The 19,571-nt window shown below is 38.5% G+C and overlaps 1 protein-coding gene across 2 annotated transcripts in view; it reads right to left on the reverse strand.

Moving 5' to 3' along the window:
- Positions 1 to 19,571, reverse strand: part of Pabir3 (PABIR family member 3) — a 50,186-nt gene that overhangs the window by 24,330 nt on the left and 6,285 nt on the right. For both annotated transcript variants that reach the window (XR_013431665.1, XM_078034250.1), the window contains exons 3-4: positions 13,704 to 13,782; positions 5,490 to 5,546 (exon numbers count right to left, since the gene is read on the reverse strand). Coding sequence is in view for 1 of the 2 variants with exons in the window: in XM_078034250.1 (XP_077890376.1) it covers positions 5,490 to 5,546; positions 13,704 to 13,782 (136 nt within the window). In the remaining variant the exon portion in view is untranslated. The remainder of the gene's footprint in view (positions 1 to 5,489; positions 5,547 to 13,703; positions 13,783 to 19,571) is intronic.

Here is a 19,571-nt window from a genome sequence, read left to right on the forward strand (position 1 = left end):
TATTTTTGCATTATAATATATATATATAATTGTGGGATTTGTTATTACATATTTGTACATGCAAACAATAGAACAACATAAGGAAGGACAACAGAACAATATAAGGAAGATACTTTTCAATTGATTTTACTTAAGACACCATAGAGAAAATCAAGTGCTTACTGGATGCCACTGTTTGGTTTTGATTTGCTTTCAGTAGTGGGTATTGAACTCAGAGCCAAGTGCAAGGAAGTACTCTACAACTAAGCTACAAACATATCCCCAGCCCTTTTAAAAAATTTTTATGTTGAGACAGGGCCTTACTTAGTTGCCCAGGCTAGCCTTGAACTTGTGATCCTCCTCTCTCAGCTTTCAAAGTAGCTGAAATTAGCAGGAAGATCACAAGTTCGAAGCCATCTTCAGCATCTTGGAGAGGCTCTAAGTAACTTAGCAAAACCCCATCTCAAAATAAAAAGTAAATGTTGCTGGGAGTACAGCTCAGTGGTTAAGCATCCCTGGTTCAATACCATTATATATATATATATATATAGATAGATAGATAGATAGATAGATAGATTAAAGAGGGTTAGGGATGTAACTCAGTGGTAAAATACCTCTGGGTTCAATCCCCAGAACCAAAAAACAAAAAGTAGCTGAGATAACAGTCCTGTGTCACCTGGATACCAAGGATTTTACATCCTCCTTAACAAGTCAGGAAATAAAGTTATACAATGAAATACTGCGAGGAAACTCAATCATGTCCCTCAAAATTCAGACATTGAAGTCCTAACCCCTAGTGCCTCAGAATGTGACCTTATCTGAAGATTGGGCCTTTATAGAGGTAACTAAGTTAGGAGGAGGTCATCAGGTTGGACCCTAGTCCTAAATGACTAATGTTTATATAAAAAGGAGAAATTTGGAGGCATAGCTCAGTAGTAGAGACTGGTCTAACATCACAAGACCTTGGATCTGATCCTCAACACCCTCTCCCCAAAATAATCCCAGAAATTTAGAGACTGGCACATAATACAAAGAGAACTCCAAAAAGCTTTCAATTTTTTGCTATGCTAGGTAAAACCAGAAACCAACTTTTGTTCTCTGAGGGAGACTATGCCTGAAAGATTTTAGTTGCCAAGTGGTTGTACAGTATGTCTTCATATGAATGTGAAGACAGCCATCCACAAGCCAAGGAAAGAGGCCTGGAACAGATCCCTCCTTCACCTCCTTTGTAAGGAATCAATTCTGGAACACCTTGATTTCAAACTTCTGGCCCCCAGAACAGTGAGGTAAAACACATTCCTATTGTTTAAGACACACAGTTAGTAGCCTGAGGAAACAGCAGCCTGAGGAAACTCATACACAAATTATTTCTGCAGAGCATTTACTCATGTTTAATATTTTGGGAGATAGAGAACTACCGAGGATGCTTTCAAATCTCTTGAAACAAAATATCACTTGTTTTTAGGAAAGGAAAATCACAAAAACATTAAGAATTACTATGTGCTTAGAAAATTAACTTCAAGCTCTCTAACATGAGAAAAACAGCCAACAATCACAATCAAGAAATTGTCCAGCTGGGCATGGTGGCACATGCCTGTAACCCAGCTGCTCAAGAGGCTGCATCATAGACTGGGAAATACTGAGTTCAAAGCCAGCCTTAGCAATGTCAAGGTGCTAAGCAACTCAGTGAGACCCTGTCTCTAAATAAAATACAAAATAGGGCTGGGGATGTAGCTCAGTGGGAAGTGCCCCTGAGTTCAATCCCTAGTACCAAAAAATAAATAAATACATACATACATACATACATATATACATAAATAACAAATTGTCCTTTAACTATCCAGTAGGAAAGGTTGCAATTTAAACTATACAATTATTTAAATGTTAACCCATAACCTAACATTCACTTGGGACTATGTGCTTATTTAAAAATAAAAGCAAATTTCATCAGTTTACAGGAAATACAGGGAATAAAAGCACATGTAAACACCACATGGAAGCAAAAGAAGAATGTGGGACATTCTACAGGACAAATGACCTGGTTTCTACAGTAAAAACACAGCAGTGAACAAAAACAAGAAGAAAAGGATGTTTTAAATAAAGAAGATCTGAGAGATATATCAACCAAATGTCATGTTTGGATTGTTTGTGAATCAATAAAAATGACATTTTTTAAGAATCTGAAAAAATCTAACATGGACTTAGACGACACTAAGTGTAATTTCTTACACATAATGATCAATGTGATTATGCCAAAGTGCCTTTTTCTTTTCTTCTTCTTATTTTTGTTTTTGGTACTAGGTATTGAACACAGAGACACTTAACCCTTGAGACACATCCTCACGCCTTTTCATGTTTTATTTAGAGACAGGGTCTTGCTAAGTTGCTTAGGGCCTCACTGCCACAGTCTGGCTGGGCACAATTCAGGAGCCACTTGTCAAAAGAAACAAACTTTATTTTTAGAATCACACACGCCAAACAAAACAGCTCCTCAGGAAAAACCTTCAGAGCCCAACTGCCACCACTGGCTTCCCACAAGCCTCTCCACCTCCCCCACTCCTCCTGCTCTTGAGGCCGATTGGCTGGGTCGTGTGGGGGGAGCCAAAAAAGTCCCCCAATGAGCAGCTCCGTGGTCTAAAAGGGCAGGGAAACAGCCCAATGAGCATCACCGCAGAGGAGCCAATCAGTTGGCAGCTAGAAGTTGCTGGGACCGCTGTGAGCCAATCATCGGCTGGCAGCTGGAAGTTTGCTGGCAGCTGGAAGTTTGCTGGGGCCCCTTGGGCTATGGCTCTCAACACCTCACTAAATTGCTGAGAATGGCTTTGAACTTGTGATCCTCCTGCCTTAGCCTCCAGAGCCATTGAGATTAGAGGTGTGCACCACTGCATCTAGTACCAAAGTGTCTTTTTCATGCCCATAAATTTAGGCAAAAAGATATGTCCAGGATTTACTTTAAAGTACTATCCCTTCACTCCCCTCAAAATAGAAATAAATGAAAAATTATGTTACAAATGTGGATAATTGTTAAAAGTTAGGTATTGAGTACATAGAGGTTCTGGTTTATATATTTTTAAACTTCCATTAAAAATTTTAATGCAAGCTGGGTGCTATGCAACATGCCTGTAATCTCAGTGCCTTAGGAGGCTAAAGCAGGAGGATCACAAATTCAAAGGCAGCCTCAGCAAAAGTGAGGCACTAAGCAACTCAGTGAGACCCTGTCTCTAAATAAAATACAAAATAGGGCTGGGGATGTGGCTCAGTGGACAAGTACCCCTGACTTCAATCCTCAGTATTCCCTCCAAAAATATTTCCATGCAAAGCAGGGCATAGTGGTGCACACCTGTAATCCCAGTGATTTGGCAGGCTGAGGCAGAAGGATTGTGAGTTCAAAGCCAGCCTCAGCAACTTAATGAAGCCCTACTCTACTTAGTAATGTGGCTCAGTGGTTAAGCATCCCACTACTCTACTACCAAAAATAAAAATTAATGCAGTATGCCCTATATTATACATATATTAATTACTTTCATCCTCATAACAATCCTGACAAGGCTACCATTATTTCCTCCATTTTACTGAAAAATGAAATAAATATCCTTATTAATGTTGTTAAGGTGAAAGTTTAGTATACAATGGGGAGAGGACCACTCATTTCTGTTTTAAGCTTAAAACTTTAAATTCAACAACAAAGTAGTAGTAGTCATGGTTAAAGAATGTATATAAAGAAATAAGCAACTTAAGACAATTATCAGTCCATTAAACTGAGAATAAGTCTTAATTTTCCATTCAATTAGTACCCAGGTTCAAAGTTAGTGTAATATCTATTTTCCCATCACTAATTTTCTACTTGTTTTTCACTTTAAATGTTTATAATACATATTCTGGCACTATGGAAATAAACTACTTTACAACCTACGTTATTAACCAGTTCAAATAGCACTGATTTTTCTTAAAATAACCCATTTTCAAATTTTGGGCTTAATTTAGGAGAAGAAAAAAACCAAATTGCACAGATAAGTCAAAGGTCACTTTTACTGTTGGTGTGAAGTTTATATTATTTAAAAAATTCTAAAATAGCATCACACAAAGGTAAGTATTGGAAGGTAAATATTAAAGGAATGGACTGGGTGCAGTGGCGCACTCCTATAATCTCTGTGGCTCAGGAGGGTGAAGCAAGAGGATCACAAATTCAAAAGCAGCTTCAGAAACTTAGCAAGGCCCTCAGCAACTTAGTGAGACGCTGTCTATAAATAAAATCTAAAGAAAAAGGGGGTCTGGGATGTGGCTCATTGGTTAAGTGCTTCTGCATTCAGTTCCTGGTATCAAAAAATATATAAAATGGGTCTAACACAGTGGTGTACACATGTAATCCCAGCAGCTCTGACGGGGAATACAGGAGGATTACAAGTTCAAAGCCAGCCTTAATAACTGAGTGAGACCCTGTCTCTAAATAAAATACAAAACAGGGCTGTGGATGTGGCTCAGTGGCCGAGTGCCCCTGAGTTCAATCTCTAGTATCAAAAAATAAAATAAAATAAAAATAAAATGGTTTCATCATACTTTCCTGCTAATGTAAGGTAACCTGACCTTAGGAAAGCCATGGTACTGGTGAGGGAAAGAGGAAAAGGATACAAGAATTAGAGGACTAATAACTAGGTTTACGAAATATCTTTATGGATTTTGTGCCACTCTAACAGAGAAAGGGGAGCTGAAAAAGAATCTAGTATTTGGGGGCTAAATCTTGCCTCTGACATTCATGAAGTATGGACATTGGGTACATAAGTTCTGCTGTCTTTCATTTCTGACCTTGTAAGGCAGTTGTGAGATGAAATGAGATCAAGATGTAAAGTACTGGTCACAGTGCTAAGCGAATAATTGCTTCATAACAGTTAAGCACCCCCTTGCAAAAAAAGCTGCTTGTACCTGGGTCAGAAAAAAATCCTACCACCTGTGATGGAGTGGTGATTTGATCTTTTTGAGTTTGGTGGATAATCCTTGGATAATTAAAAGGTTTAATTCTGTACTTGGCTTGTGCTGTTAAATACACACATACATATAAATACGCACAAAACATAAACTAGTAAGGTACAATGTGTCCCTAAACTCAGCTCACTAAGAACTGAATGTGAAACAATAACAATAAAGGCCACTTTAGCTGGTCTTTGAAAAAATTCATCAGAGAGAGCTTTAAGAAAACATAACTGGTAATTATGAAGCTACAAGCTTAATTTTTATATATAACCTTCTTCTTTGAGATCCTTGGAAGAAACTAGGTTCAAAATATAAGGGTATGTGGTATTTCTAGAAACCAACAATTTATTAAAATAACTAATAGCCCAAATAAATAGAGAACTTAGTAGTTTGTTTTGTTTACAAAACCATTCCTAAAATTAGAAACTTAATTGCACATGACCTGGCTTAGAATTACTGAAACATAGATCTTTTTTTTAAAAAAAACAAAATAAAATTTACTTTTGTTAATGAACATCTATCAAGTTTGAAAGCCTTCTTACCTGTTTTATTTGATGCAAGCGGCTGGCAGAAGTACAAATAGGAGAAGGTAGGAACAACTGAAATTTAAAATAGAAAAGTCAAGCTTGTGTTAACATTTCTGATTAGTTATTTCTAAACACAAAGTCAAGGTTGAATCATCTAAGATACTTATTGAGCGTCTAATGTGTAAAGCATAAAGGTCACTGGTATAGCTTCATACCAATGGTACTGGTTAAGGTCAAATGTTAAAATATTCAATTGGATCTTGACCAAAATAATTATGCTAACCAAAGTCTAATATATTTCAAAACCCAACAAAATAACTATTAACAGAAATATAGGACAGAGCCTGGCATGGTGGTGCATACATGTAATCCCAGCAGCTCCAGAGGCTCAGACAGGAGGATCCCAAGTTCAAGGCCAGCCTCAGGAACGTAGTAAGGTGTTAAGCAACTTAGTGAGATCCTGCCTCAAAATAAAAACCAAAGCCAGGCCCAGTGGTGAAGCCTGTAATCCCAGTGGCTTGGGAAGCTGAAACAGGAAAATTGTGACTTCAAAGTCAGCATCAGCCATGGGGAGGCATTAAGCAACTCAGCGAAACCCTGTCTCTAAATAAAATACAAAATAGGGCTGGGGTATGGCTCATTGGGCAAGTATCCCTTAGTTCAATCCCTGGCCCCACCCCCCAAAAAATTAAAAAGGGCGAGGGATGTGACTCAGTGGTAAAACACCCCGGGTTTAATATCACAGTACCTCATTCTTCTTGCCAGTTTAAGGCCATCCTTAAAGCTTAGTGAAAAGCTTTTCTTGGAACAAATAGCAGAAACAGTCCTTATATCAGCAGATAACTTGCCAAACTTACAAAATGAACATAAAAGAAGCAACTCCGCCAAACACCTTGAAATCTAGGCAGGGAAACCAAATTTTCATTAATATCAATTGACTTTAGGCAATCATTTTCAAGTACTTAGCACATTTACTCTTGATTGCTATGATACTTGTTATCTATGTCCTTTCACTTTGGGGAGGCTACTTTCTCTTTTTAGGTCTTATGTCAAAGCTTATGACATCATTAGTGCTGTAGTGTGAATTTTCTGGGGTGCGTTGGATTTGAACTTGGGCTACAGAATCATAGAAAGTTTTTTTAATATATATATTTTTTAATTTTTTAGTTCTTAATCTACCTTTATTTATTTTTAGTTCTTAATCTACCTTTATTTATTTATTTTTTATTTATATGTGGTGCTGAGAATCGAACCCAGTGCCTCACACATGCCAGGCAAATGCTCTACCACTGAGCAACAACCCCAGCCCCTAATTTTTTTTATAGTAGATGGACACAATACCTTTATTTTATTTTCATGTGGTGCTGAGGATCAAACCTAGTGCCTCACACATGATAGGGAAGCACTCTACCAACTGAGCTACAACCCTAACCCCAGAAATTTTTTTTTAACTGGACAAAAAGTGAACCAAATACTAGACTGGCTGATTTTTTTATAGTAATAATGGAGAAAACAATTAATTGGAAGAGTTAAGTACCACAGTTGATGTCATAATTTCAGCCAGGCAATCTTCTAGTGATTTCCTGGACAAAGTTTTCCAATAGGAAATTCTAAAACTTTTCCTGAAACCAAACTGAGTCCTCCCTATCCCTTAGGTATCAGTGAAAAACAATCTCTTCCAGGAAGTCTTGTAATTAGTTTAGAATAGTTTAGCACACTCTGCAAAATGCCTCAGATAATTTTTCTACATAAAACAAAATATTAAAATAAAGTATCCTGAGATGTTGTTAAAACTCACCAGTATCTTCTGTGTTAATTTCTCACATGTCTCTTATACTCCAGGGGAAAAAAGGCGTTGGAAGGAAGCAAGAGTAGGGATGATGTCATAGTTTGGGGCAGGGGAGAGTAGGGTTGTAAGGAGGGATTGGGATGAGTGCTACATGAAACTGAAACTGATTCCTAGGATTTATCTCAAGTGAAGTAATTAAGATAGGAAGAAAGACTAATATTAGTTCCATTTAAAAGAAAAACCACAGAAAATTAATATTCTACAGATACTAAAATTTTAAAAGTAAATTTTAACTTTTCTAGGTGTGCTTTTACCCATTTCCTAGTCCTTACTAGAGATAAAAGGCTTAATTGTGAATGAAAAGTTGTATGCTGTGTTTAGAAATGTCTACCTGGTTCTAGAAATTACTTAAGTTGGTTTCCAATAGTACTTAACAAGAATTGAGTCCAGGCTGAACAGACACAGCACAGACAGAGCGAGGTCTGGAATGGATTATACACTTGCTGCTGGGTGAGTCATTAACTAGATTTAGGGTTTGTAGCTGTCAATGTGAAAAGTAAAACCCAATCAGGTAAATATCAATAGCTATAAAATTAAAGTGGATGAATTGCTCAAGAAAATACCATTTAAAGCACTCCAGTAATCCCAGCAACTCAGGAGGTGGAGACAGGAGGATCGGAAGTTCAAAGCCAACTTCAGCTAAGCAACTCAGTGAGACCCTGTCTCTAAATAATATACAAAATATTGCTGGGGATGTGGCTCAGTAGTTGAGTGCCCCTGAGTTCAATCTCTGATAACACCCTCTCCCAAAAAGAAAAACACAATCTTGTCTAATAAGAAGATGAAACATTTCTCCTGCTTCCTTTGGAATAGCAGGGGGCAGATAAGGATGGAGAAATGCCACAGTTGCACACAAATTCAACAGAGGTGCTAAGAAGATTCTTGGCAGAGAGGTGGGGAATGGGCATGCCAAACTCAGGGTTAAGAGATAAAGAAAAGGGGGGGCAAGGCAGGGTGGCACAGGCCTATAATCGCAACAGCTCAGGAGGCTGAAATAGGAGGATATCGAGTTCTAAGCCAACCTCAGCAAAAAGGAGGCACTAAGCAACTCAGTGAGACCCTGTTTCTAAATAAAATACAAAATAGGGCTAGGGATGTGGCTCAGTGGTTCAGTGCTCCTGAATCCCCAGAACCAAAAAAAAAAAAAAAAAAAAGTGGGGGGTGGTGGTGGTTTGAAGGGAAGGCAGAGTCCTAATATTCAGAAGAGAACCTCATGTTTCTACTAACTAGAAGTGGGATTCAGTAATTTCTTGAAAGTGGTGAAAAAAATATTTGTGCTTTATTAAGCAGAATAATTATGAGATAACTCACAATTATACAATGCATAAGAAATACGCATCCGTATTTATATTTGTTTGCTAAATAAAACCCACGGTTTTTCAATGCCATTTGTTACAGTGAATTTTTTTCCTAAAACATTGTTTTACCTATATTGAAATGCATGAAAAGCAGGACCAATTTTTTATCTTCAATTGTACATAACAAAATTTATCATTGTAATCATTTTTAAGTACACAGTTCAGTAGTGTTGTACACACTGTTGTACAACCAATCGCCAGAACTCTTCATCTTTCAATACCGAAACTCTATACCCATTAAACAATACCTGCTGTTCCTCCCTCCTCCCAGCCCTGGCAATCATCAATTTACTGTCTCTATGAATTGACCACTCTAGGTACCTGCAATACCAATTTTTTTTTCAGGGGGCGGGGTACTGGGGATTGCACTCAGGGGCCCTCAACCATTAAGTTACATCCCCAGCCCTATTTTGTAATTTAAAAGAAACAAGGTCTCACTGAGTTGCTAAGTGCCTCCTTTTTTGCTGAGGCTGGCTTTGAACCTGTGATCCTCCTGCCTCAGCCTCCTAAACCACTGGGATTATAGGTGTGCACCACCAACCCAGAGTCTATAGTACCAATTTTAAGGATAGTCCAGGATGGGAAAGACACTTACATACATATAGTTTATGAGCCAAGCACAGTGGCACAGACCTGTAATCCCAGCAGTTTGGGAAGCCGAGGTAGAAGGATCATGGTTTCAAAGTCCCAGCAAGGGCTGGAAATTCTGAGTGAGATCCTGTCTCTAAATAAAACACAAAATAGGGCTAGAGATGTGGCTCAGTGGTCAAGTTCCCCTGAGTTCAATCCCTGCTAACCCCCAACAAAAATATATAGTTTATGATACCACTCAACAATGCTTATATTTTTTTCAGGAATGATAGTTCTACTTTGTAATGTGATATGTTAGCTAGAAATGAAAAATACATTTATTGTTCATGCTTTCTGAAAAATATTTAAATACCATAGAGATCCATAAATTAGAAATAAAATTCCTGGGGCTGAGATTGTGGTTCAGTGGTAGAACACTTGCCTAACACATGCGAGGCCGGGGGTTTAATCCTCAGATTTATTTTGTATTTTATTTGCAGACATGGTCTGAGTTGCTTAAGGCCTTGATTTTGGTGAGGGTTTCTTTGAACTCATGATTCTCCTGTCTCAGCCTCAGGAGCCACTAGGATTACAGGCCTGGGCCACAACAGGGATGATGGTATATTTTGACAAAATAAAGTTATATGCATAGCACTATTACAGCAAGTTAAACCTATAAGCCATGAATGTTCCCATCACCAAATATGTAAAAATGAATTTAATTCTGCAAAACAATGTGTTTTATAAGATGGCTTATTTTAAATATGCATTATATTAAACTGAATTATAAGTAAATTAAGAAACTAAAATTCCTAAGAAATATTATGCATTTAAAAATTTTAGGTACTAGGCTGGGCATGGTGGTGTATGCCTATAACCCCAGTGGCTTAGAAGGCTAAGGTAGGAGGATCTGGAGTTCAAAGCCAAGCTCAGCAAATTAGTGAGGCCCTCAGCAACTCAGTAAGAACCTGTCTCTAAATAAAACACAAAAAAAGGGCTAGAGATGTGGCTCAGTGTTTAAGCCCCTCTGGGTTCAATTCCCATTACCAAAAAAAAGTTGTGGAAATAATATTCAATATCATTCTATGAAGATGAAGACATCTAATTTTAAGCTTAAGATGTAATGTTTGGAGGGATACTAGGAATTGAACCCAGAGGCACTTTACCACTGAGCCACACCACAAATCCTTTGAATTTCTTATTTTGAGGCAGGATCTCAGTAAGTTGCTAAGGGCCTTGCTAAATTGCTGAAGCTGCCCCCAAACTTGTAATTCTCCTGCCTCAGACCCCAAATCACTGGGATTACTGGCTTGCACCATTGTACCCAGCAGGAAGTATACTCTAAAATTTATTTCAAGGTATAACATTTCAGTAGAATGCACTCTACAGATTCATATAGAAATTCATATGATAGGGGGCTGGGGTTGTAGCTCAGTGGTTGAGCACTTGCCTAGCATGAGTGAAGCCCTGGGTTTGATTCTCAGCACCACATATAAATAAAATAAGTAAATAAATAAAGGTCCATCAACAACTAAAAAAATTTAAAGAAAAAGAAATTAATGTGATAGAGAAATCTATAAACAATTAACTGTATGACAACAAGTTAATCTATATAAAATGGACAAATGCCTAGAAACACAAATTACCAAAATGATTCAAGAAGAAATAGAAAATCTCAACAGACTTATAGTAAGACATAGAATCTGTGGTCAAAAACCTTCCAACAGGGCTGGGGATGTGGCTCAGTGGTAGAGCACTTGCCTAGCATGTGTGAGGCACTGGGTTTGATCCTCAGCACCACATAAAAATAAATAAATAAAATAAAGGTATTGTGTCCATCTACAACTAAATAAAATAAAATAAACAAACAAACCTTTCAATAAAGAAATTTCCAGGACTAGGGGCTGGGGATAGAGCTCAGTTGGTAGAGTGCTTGCCTTGCATGAGCAAGGCCCTGGGTTCAATCCCCAGCACCACAAAAAAAAAAAAAAAAAAAAGAAAGAAAAAGGAATTTCCAGGACTAGATAGTTTTATGGATAAACTCTATAAAACATTTAAATGAAGAACTAACACCAATCTTTTTCAAATTCTTCCAAAATTAGAGAGGCTGGGGCTGGGGTGTAGCTCAGTGTTAGTGCATAGCTTACTTAGCATGTGCAAGGTCCTGGGTTCCAGTCTTAGAACTGAAGGGGAAGAAAAAGCTAGCACTTCCTAATGCATTCTGAAGCCAGCAATTACCCAGATACCAAAGCCAGCAAAGATACCTCCAGAAAGAAACCTACAGACCAATATCCCTTATAAATAAAGATGCAAAAAGATTCATTCCAGGAACTCAAGGGAGGTTTAACATAAGAAAATCATAGTGCTACATTATATAAATAGGACAAAGAGGGAAAACATGGTCATCTCAAAAGGCTTAGAGAAAACACTCATGACAATTCAATGCCTTTTCTGTTTTTGGTACCAAGGATTGAATCTAAGAGTGTAGTAGCACTGAGCTACACCCCAGCCCTTTTTATTCTTTGATTTTGTGATAGAGTCTCCTTAAATTGCTGGCGCTGGCCTTGAATTTGTGATCTTTCTGCTTCAACCTCCCAGAATTACTGGGATTATAGGGTTGCACCACCCATTCCCCCAAGGCTCAAAAGCCCTTACAACATGGAAACCCTCAGAGACTAAGAGTGAAAGGAAACTTCCTTAACATGATAAAGGGAATTTACCAAAATGCACAGTTAACATTACAATGAATATTAACTATGAAAGCTTTCCCACCAGGACTAGGAACAAAACAAGGATGGGCACTTCCTGAAACTAAAGAGAGCTGAGGGTTGAACAACATGGTGAATGCGCTGAATTGTACTTTTCATTTATTTTTTAGCAGTACTGGGGATTGAACCCAATGGAACTCTAGCACTGAGCTATATCCCCAGCTCTTATTATTATTTTTTTAATTTTCAGACAGGGTCTGGTTAAATTACTGAGGCTGGCCTCAAACTTGCTATCCTCCTGCATCACCCTCCAGAGTAGCTGGAATTACAGGCCTCGGTCACCTCACCTGGCAAATTGTACACTTTAAAACAATTAAATGTTATGTGAGGGCTGGGGCTGGGGCTCGAGTTCAGTGGTAAAGCACTCGCCTTGCATGTGGAAAGCACTGGGTTTGATCCTCAGCACGACATGTAAGTAAAATCAAAGTATTGTGTCCATCTACAACTAAAAAAATATTTTTAAAAAAGTTATGTGAATTGGGCTGGGGATGTGGCTCAAGCGGTAGCGCACTCGCCTGGCATGTGTGCGGCCCGGGTTCGGTCCTCAGCACCACATACAAACAAAGATGTTGTGTCCGCCGAGAACTAAAAAAAATATATATATATATTAAAAAGTTCTCTCTCTCTTTCTCTCTCTCTCTCTCTCTCTCTCTCTCTCTCTCTCTCTCTCTCTCAAAAAAAAAAGTTATGTGAATTTTACCTCAATACAATTTTCACAAAATGAATCATTCAGTCACCTTGGTTTACTGATCATAAGTATGTTTCATATGTTTAACTAGCAGAAAACAGTTACAATTTAAAGATTGCATTATAACACTATGAATAGCAAATTTCATTTACAATTCAAGATAAATGTGATAAAAGTCAAATTTTTTAAAAAATCAAATTAAAAGCCGAAAACTACTTTTAAGAGAGCCTGCAAATTTCCCTCTCAAAGTTAGTATGCCCTTCAAAAACTGGAAGCTAGATGATCTTATGCATAAAAACAAACTTTAATGCTAAATCCATATGAAATTCAAAAGTTAATTCTGCTTCACCTGCAGCAAAAACTGTTTTTGATGTACTTATTTTTCCTTCATTACTGTTTAGAACTCTATTTCTCTTTTTTTGGGGGGGAGTACAGGGGATTGAACTCAGGGGCACTCCACCACTGAGCCACATCCCCAGCCCTATTTTGTATTTTATTTAGAAACAGGGTCTCACTGAGTTTCTTAGGGCCTAACAAGGCCTCACAAAGTTGCTGAGGCTGGCTTTGAACTCCAGATCCTCCTGTTTCAGCCTTCTGAGCAGCCCCAGCCCTGCTTAGAGCTCTGTTTCTCAAGGAAGAACTTGTTAGGAATGTAAATTCTCAGGCTCTGCCCCAGACTCACTGAATCAGAAACTCTGGGGGAAGACCTAGCCAGCCATGTTTTAACAAGTCCCCCATGTGCTCACTCAAGTCTAAGAACCACTGGTTAAGACAAGTAAGCTTGGACTGGGGATATAGTTCAGTTAGTTGGTAGTGCACTTGCCTTGCATGCCCAATCCCCAGCAACACACACACACACACACACACACACACAGAGAGAGAGAGAGAGAGAGAGAGAGAGAGAGACAGAGAGACAGAGAGACAGAGAGACAGAGAGAGAGAGCAAGCAAATAGCTTAAGTCTTGGACAAGGAGGCTGGTATCAGCATTTTCTTACCAGGGCATGCTGGCTCATAAATGTCATGCTGTTTCTTTTCACTCTTAACGTGTCAGCTTGGAATACCTGTGAATTATCACTAAGGACAAAAAGAAAACACTTGTTATATAAAGTTTATTACAATTTTTTTTAAAAAACAGTGCTGGAAATGGAATTTAGGCCTTATGCATGCTAGGCAAGCACTCGACCGCTGAGCTACATCCTCAAGTCTGCAAATTTTTTCAAGAAATAAGATTTCTAATACTTAAATAGCAACACTGTTAATTGTAAATGGCATTCTGGTAGAGACAACTGTGCAGATGTAGAAATTAACACACACACACACACATACACACACACACACACTTAAAAGTACACATCTTAGTCCATTAAGCTTAAACAAGTTACCATATAAGAAAAGAAATTCTTGGGGCTGGAGATGTGGATCAAGCGGTAGCGCGCTCGCCTGGCATGCGTGCGGCCTGGGTTCGATCCTCAGCACCACATACAAACAAAGATGTTGTGTCCGCCGAATACTAAAATATAAATATTTTTTAAAAATTTTTAAAAAAGGAATTCTCATGCATGCCACTTTACCTCTAAAGCTAGAGAAAAAGAATAATTTATTATGACCTTGGAAATACATCATTTTCAGCGTAAACCTGTAATTCGTTTAAATTTATGATTGGAGGGCTGGGGATGTGCTCAAGTGATAGCACGCTCGCCTGGCAGGCGTGTGGCCCTGGTTCGATCCTCAGCACCACATACAAACAAAGATGTTATGTCCGCTGAAAACTAAAAAATAAATATTAAGAAAATTCTCTCTCTCCCCCTCCCTCTCTCTTTAATAAATAAATAAATAAATAAATAAATAAATAAATAAATTTATGATTGAAGCTGGGCACAGTGTACGTGTACCCCTGTAATCCCAGCAGCTCAGGAGGCTGAGACAGAAGGATTGCAGGTTTGAAGCCAGCCTCAGCAACTTAGCAACTCTTTAAGAAACCTAATGTGACCCGGTCTCAAAATAAAATATAAAAGGGCTGGTGATGTGGCTCAGTGGTTAAGTGCACTTGAGTTCAATCTCCAGTACCAAAATAAAATTTATGATTGGAGCTACCCAAATTTTACATGAACAAGAGGGATAACTGATAGCAGGTGTAGATAGAACTGAAATCTTCCACAGATATGTTTTGTTTGGCCTACATGGTGTTAAAACATTTCTGAATTCATTGTGCAAACTGAGAAATTTCATATTTAAAAAAATCCAGATTCCAGATTTTTGGCTTCTATTGAAAATTTGCAAGATTTTGCAACACTGGGCTCCATTCCCACATGGCAACAACACACTGAAAGTGAGCAGCTGCTGCCCACTGAAAATGGAGTAGGGGTCCTCACCTTGGACTATTGCCCACTCAGGTGGCCTCAATTCTATTTGAGCTTATAACCTTGAAGAAGTCATCTTTTCCTTTACATGTTTTCTTTTTACTATAACTTTTTCTTTTGTACTGGGGATTGAACCCAGGGGCACTCTACCACTGAGCCACATTCCCGGCCCGGCCCTATTTTGTATTTTATTTAGATACAGGGTGTCACTAGGTTTTTTAGTGCCTCACCATGGCTGAGGTTAGCTCCCGATCCTCCTGAATCTGCCTCCCCAGCAGCTGGGATTACAGGCGTGAGCCACTGTGCCCGGCTCATAACTTTTTACTTTGAAATAGTTTAAGACTCACAAGAAGTTGCAAAAAGTATGCCAATGGTTCCCATGTACCTATCATCCAGGTTTCTCCAATGATAATAAGAAATCATTTTTAATACTGTTCTTTGGCTGCTTTTGTTACCGAAAGCTGGGTCCTTGTCCCCGATGCCAATTCATGCCAATTTAATAACAAGGACACAGTTTTGAGAAAAAGGAAAAAGAAGCCTTATTGCTTTGCTAGCAAAGGAGCACTGGAGACTCTTATCTGGACACTGTGGTTCCACCCATCATCGAGAACAAAGAACTATTAAAAGAAGCTCAGCAGCGGAGCACTTGCCCAGAACAGGTGAAGTCCTGGGTTCGATCCTCAGCACCACATAAAAATAAATAAATAAAATAAAGGTATTGTTTCCAACTACAACTAAAAAATAAATATTAAAAAAAAAGCTCTTAAAAGCTGCATTCCAGGTATGCCTCAAGGGGAGTCCCAGGTGTACCCCGAGGGCATGGTGAAGTGAAATTCACTTATTCAGTTGTTAATATGGACTATAAAGCACTTCTCAGGTTGACTTCTTCTAGTGGTGAGCTCAAAACAGATAACTAGGCCTAGGAGGGGAAATGGTAATCTTGTTACCTACCCCTAGATCAGGTATGGGGAAGGAGAGGAAAAGAAAAACAAGTCCCTTTTAAAATAAGCAGCTTGGGGCTTGGGATGTAGCTCAGTGGTTGAGCACTTGCCTCACAGGTGTGAGCCACTGGGTTGATACTGAGCACCACATAAAAATAAATAAATAAAATAAAGATGTTGTGTTGAGAGCTACAGCCAAAGCGGCCCCAGCAAACTTCCATCTGATTGGCTCACCGCGCCCCAGCAAACTTCCAGCTGATTGGCTCCTCTGCGGTGATGCTCATTGGGCTGTTTTCCTGCCCTTTCAGACCACGGAGCTGCTCATTGGGGGACTCTTTTGGCTCTGTCCACGCAACCCAGCCAATCAGGCTCAAGAGCTGTAGAGAGGCTAGCAAAAAAAGCGGGTGGTGGCAGTTGGGCTCTGAGGGAATTCCTGAAGAGCTCATGTGGTGCCCAGTGTGTTCTAAAAATAAAGTTCGTTTCTGCTTGACAACTGGCTTGTGAATTGTGCCCAGCCAGACTGTGGCAATATTGTGTCCATCTATAGCTAAAATATTTTTAAAAAATAAAAAATAAGCAGTAGCGAAGGATATATTCAAAAGGTAAAGTGGACTAATGTTACATTCACATCCAGTCTTTTGGGGTTTACCTCCATACTCTCTCTTACTTGTATTTTATTCTTTTCAGGCTCCTTGCTAAGAACCAATTCAAAACCTTTCCAGTCTGGTGTGGTGGTACATGAAAGAACAGCTTGCTGTCTTACAATTTCAGTGATTTTATAGTCTGCTTAACTAAGTTTTGTTTTTGGGGGGTTGGCAGTACTGGGGAATTGAACTAATGGCACTTTACCACTGAGTTATATCCCCAGCCCTTTTTATTTTCTTTTTTGAGACAGGGCCTAGCTAAGTTGCTGTGACTGGCCTTGAACTTGTGATCCTTCTGCCTCAACCTCCCCAGTCAATGGGATTACAAGCCACTGCACCAATCCTGAACTTAGTTATTTACCATGATATTCAAAGCCCTCCATGATTTGGCACCAGATTTGTGGATTTCAGGAAGTAGTAAAATTTCAATACAAAATCTAGGCACAGGCCTGTAATCCCAGCAGTTGGGGAGGCTGAGACAGGAGGATAGTGAGTTCAAAGCCAGCCTTAGCAACGGGGAGGTGCTAAGTAACTCAGTGAGACCCTGTCTCTAATAAAATACAAAAATAGGACTAATGATGTGGCTCAGTGGTAGAGTGCCCCTGAGTCCAATCCCTGGTACTTCCCCTCAAAAAAATCTAGGCACAAATATCCAATAACTACCTTTCTCTTTTGCCAAATATGGCACAGTGCAATGACAGCAGTTCACAATAACCTATTATACATTTTTTGAATAACTAAAAGAGAAGAAAGGGGGCTGGGGTTGTGGTGCTGGATTCGATCCTCAGTACCACATAAAAATAAATAAATAAAAGTATTGTGTCCAATTACAACTAAAATATAAATATTTAGGGCTGGGGTTGTAGCTCAGTGGTTGAGTGCTTGCCTTGCATGTATGAGGCACTGGGTTTGATCCTCAGAACCACATCAAAAAAAAAAAAGATAAATATTTTTTTAAAAAAGGAGAAGAGAGAAAAGATCTGGAAGGTTGCAAACTTCATATGATAAGAACATGAAAATATTAATGAGCCTGATTTGATCAGTATATAGTATATACATGTATTGAAATATCATGCTGGGCATCATAAATATGTATACTATGTGTTAATCTAAAATTTTAAAAAATGGGGACTGGGAATGTGGCTCAGTGGTAGATGCTTGCCTAGCATTAGTGAAGACCTGAGCTGGATCCCCAACAACTCTCTCTCTCACACACACACACACACACACACACACACACACACACACACACACCAAAAAAGTAAAAAAAATTACAAAATATTTGAGATTGAAATGTTAATTACCCTGATTTTATTATTATGCATTGTATGCATATATTGAATTATCACACTGTTTCCCATAAATATGTACAATTAAATAATAGTAATTAATTTTTTAAAATCTCATCATGGACCAACAGTAATGTTTCACTTATAAAAGCTCATTTTGGTATTTATAAAAATGTAGGGAATTAATGATCTCAGAATGCAGTGTAGGGCTTTAATAGGGAAGAAAAATACTCAAAGGACCCAAATGTATGGTAGAGTAAAATAAGTGCTTAGAGAGGCAAAGAACAGGACAATTAGCAGCTACATAACATATTTAATTACATAGCACTTAACTCTTTTTTTAAAAATGGATTGGTAAAAAAAACAAAAAACCAGTCCCTTCACTGGGGATCAACACTGGTCAGCAGAAGAGCATTTGGAATCGAGGCCTATAGGGCAAAGTTCACCACTGAGCTGTCTGGATATCCCAGACCTATGCTTTTCTGCCTCCAAAGCCTGTTCTGTATACTCGAAATGCTGTCCCAGCCATCTGAAGACCTCTTTTCCAGAGTGTACTCTATGGATCCATTAAGGCCCATTTCAAATGTACCTTCTTCCTGAACTTTTTCCTTATCCTTCATCAATTCTTGCTTTAATTTTTCACTCCCTTCCTTGAATTTCTTTAGCACTTTCTCTACCTTCCTAAGCTTATTGAGACTTGATCCCATTTTGTAGCATGACAATTTGCATATTACAGGGAAGAACTCAATATTTTATAAATTTTCCCAACAATAACATGAATAGGCAGTCAATTATAAGTATATTTAAGGAACACTAATGGGTCACCTATTTTTACTATCTTTTGTGTAGGGAGCCTGACTCTTAGGGCTGGCAATAGTATTCTCCCCCAAACTTGTATCTGCCAATTTTATTTAATAAGACTATAAAACTGAAAGAAATAATTGAGGTAGCATAAACTACAATTAGTATGAGTCATTTCAAATGAATTTATATAAAACCCTACATGTTACCCAGAACTGAGTTAAATCTATTTCTTTGTCTCTCTCTCTCTCTCTCTCTCATTTTTTTTTTTTGTACTGGGAATTGAACTCGGGTACTCAACCACTGAGCCACATCCCCAGTCCTATTTTTTTTTTATTTTATTTAGTGTCAGGGTCTCACTAAATTGCTTAGTACCTCACTATTGCTGAGGCTGGCTTTGAAGTCACAATTTTCCTGTTTTAGCCTCCCAAGCCGCTGGGATTACAGGTGTGCACCACCTTGCCTGGCTTAAAATCTATTTCTTTTCTTTTTTTTTTTTCCCTAAAGGTCATTTATTGTAAAACCATAAATACAACTGACATGAATTCATTTAAGCAACTGATCCTCTCTAACCATGAAAAGGATGTTTTGGCTTGGAATCAACCCCAGGAAGAACGTGGTGAGAATTCAGGGTTGGGGGAGGTACTGAATCCTGGGCTGGGGCTTTTAGTGACTTAAGGAACCCGATGGTACCTTCCTCTTCTCCCTGGGAATGTTCCACTTTCAGATGAGAATAGACAGGTAAAAACAGCAACATTTAAACAGCTCAGTTTTAAATATTATTACTTAGTAAAAATCTTTTCTTTCTTTTTTTTCCTAGGTTAGAAA

The sequence above is a fragment of the Ictidomys tridecemlineatus genome, chromosome X (genome assembly GCF_052094955.1).
Source record: "Ictidomys tridecemlineatus isolate mIctTri1 chromosome X, mIctTri1.hap1, whole genome shotgun sequence".
NCBI lineage: Eukaryota > Metazoa > Chordata > Mammalia > Rodentia > Sciuridae > Ictidomys > Ictidomys tridecemlineatus.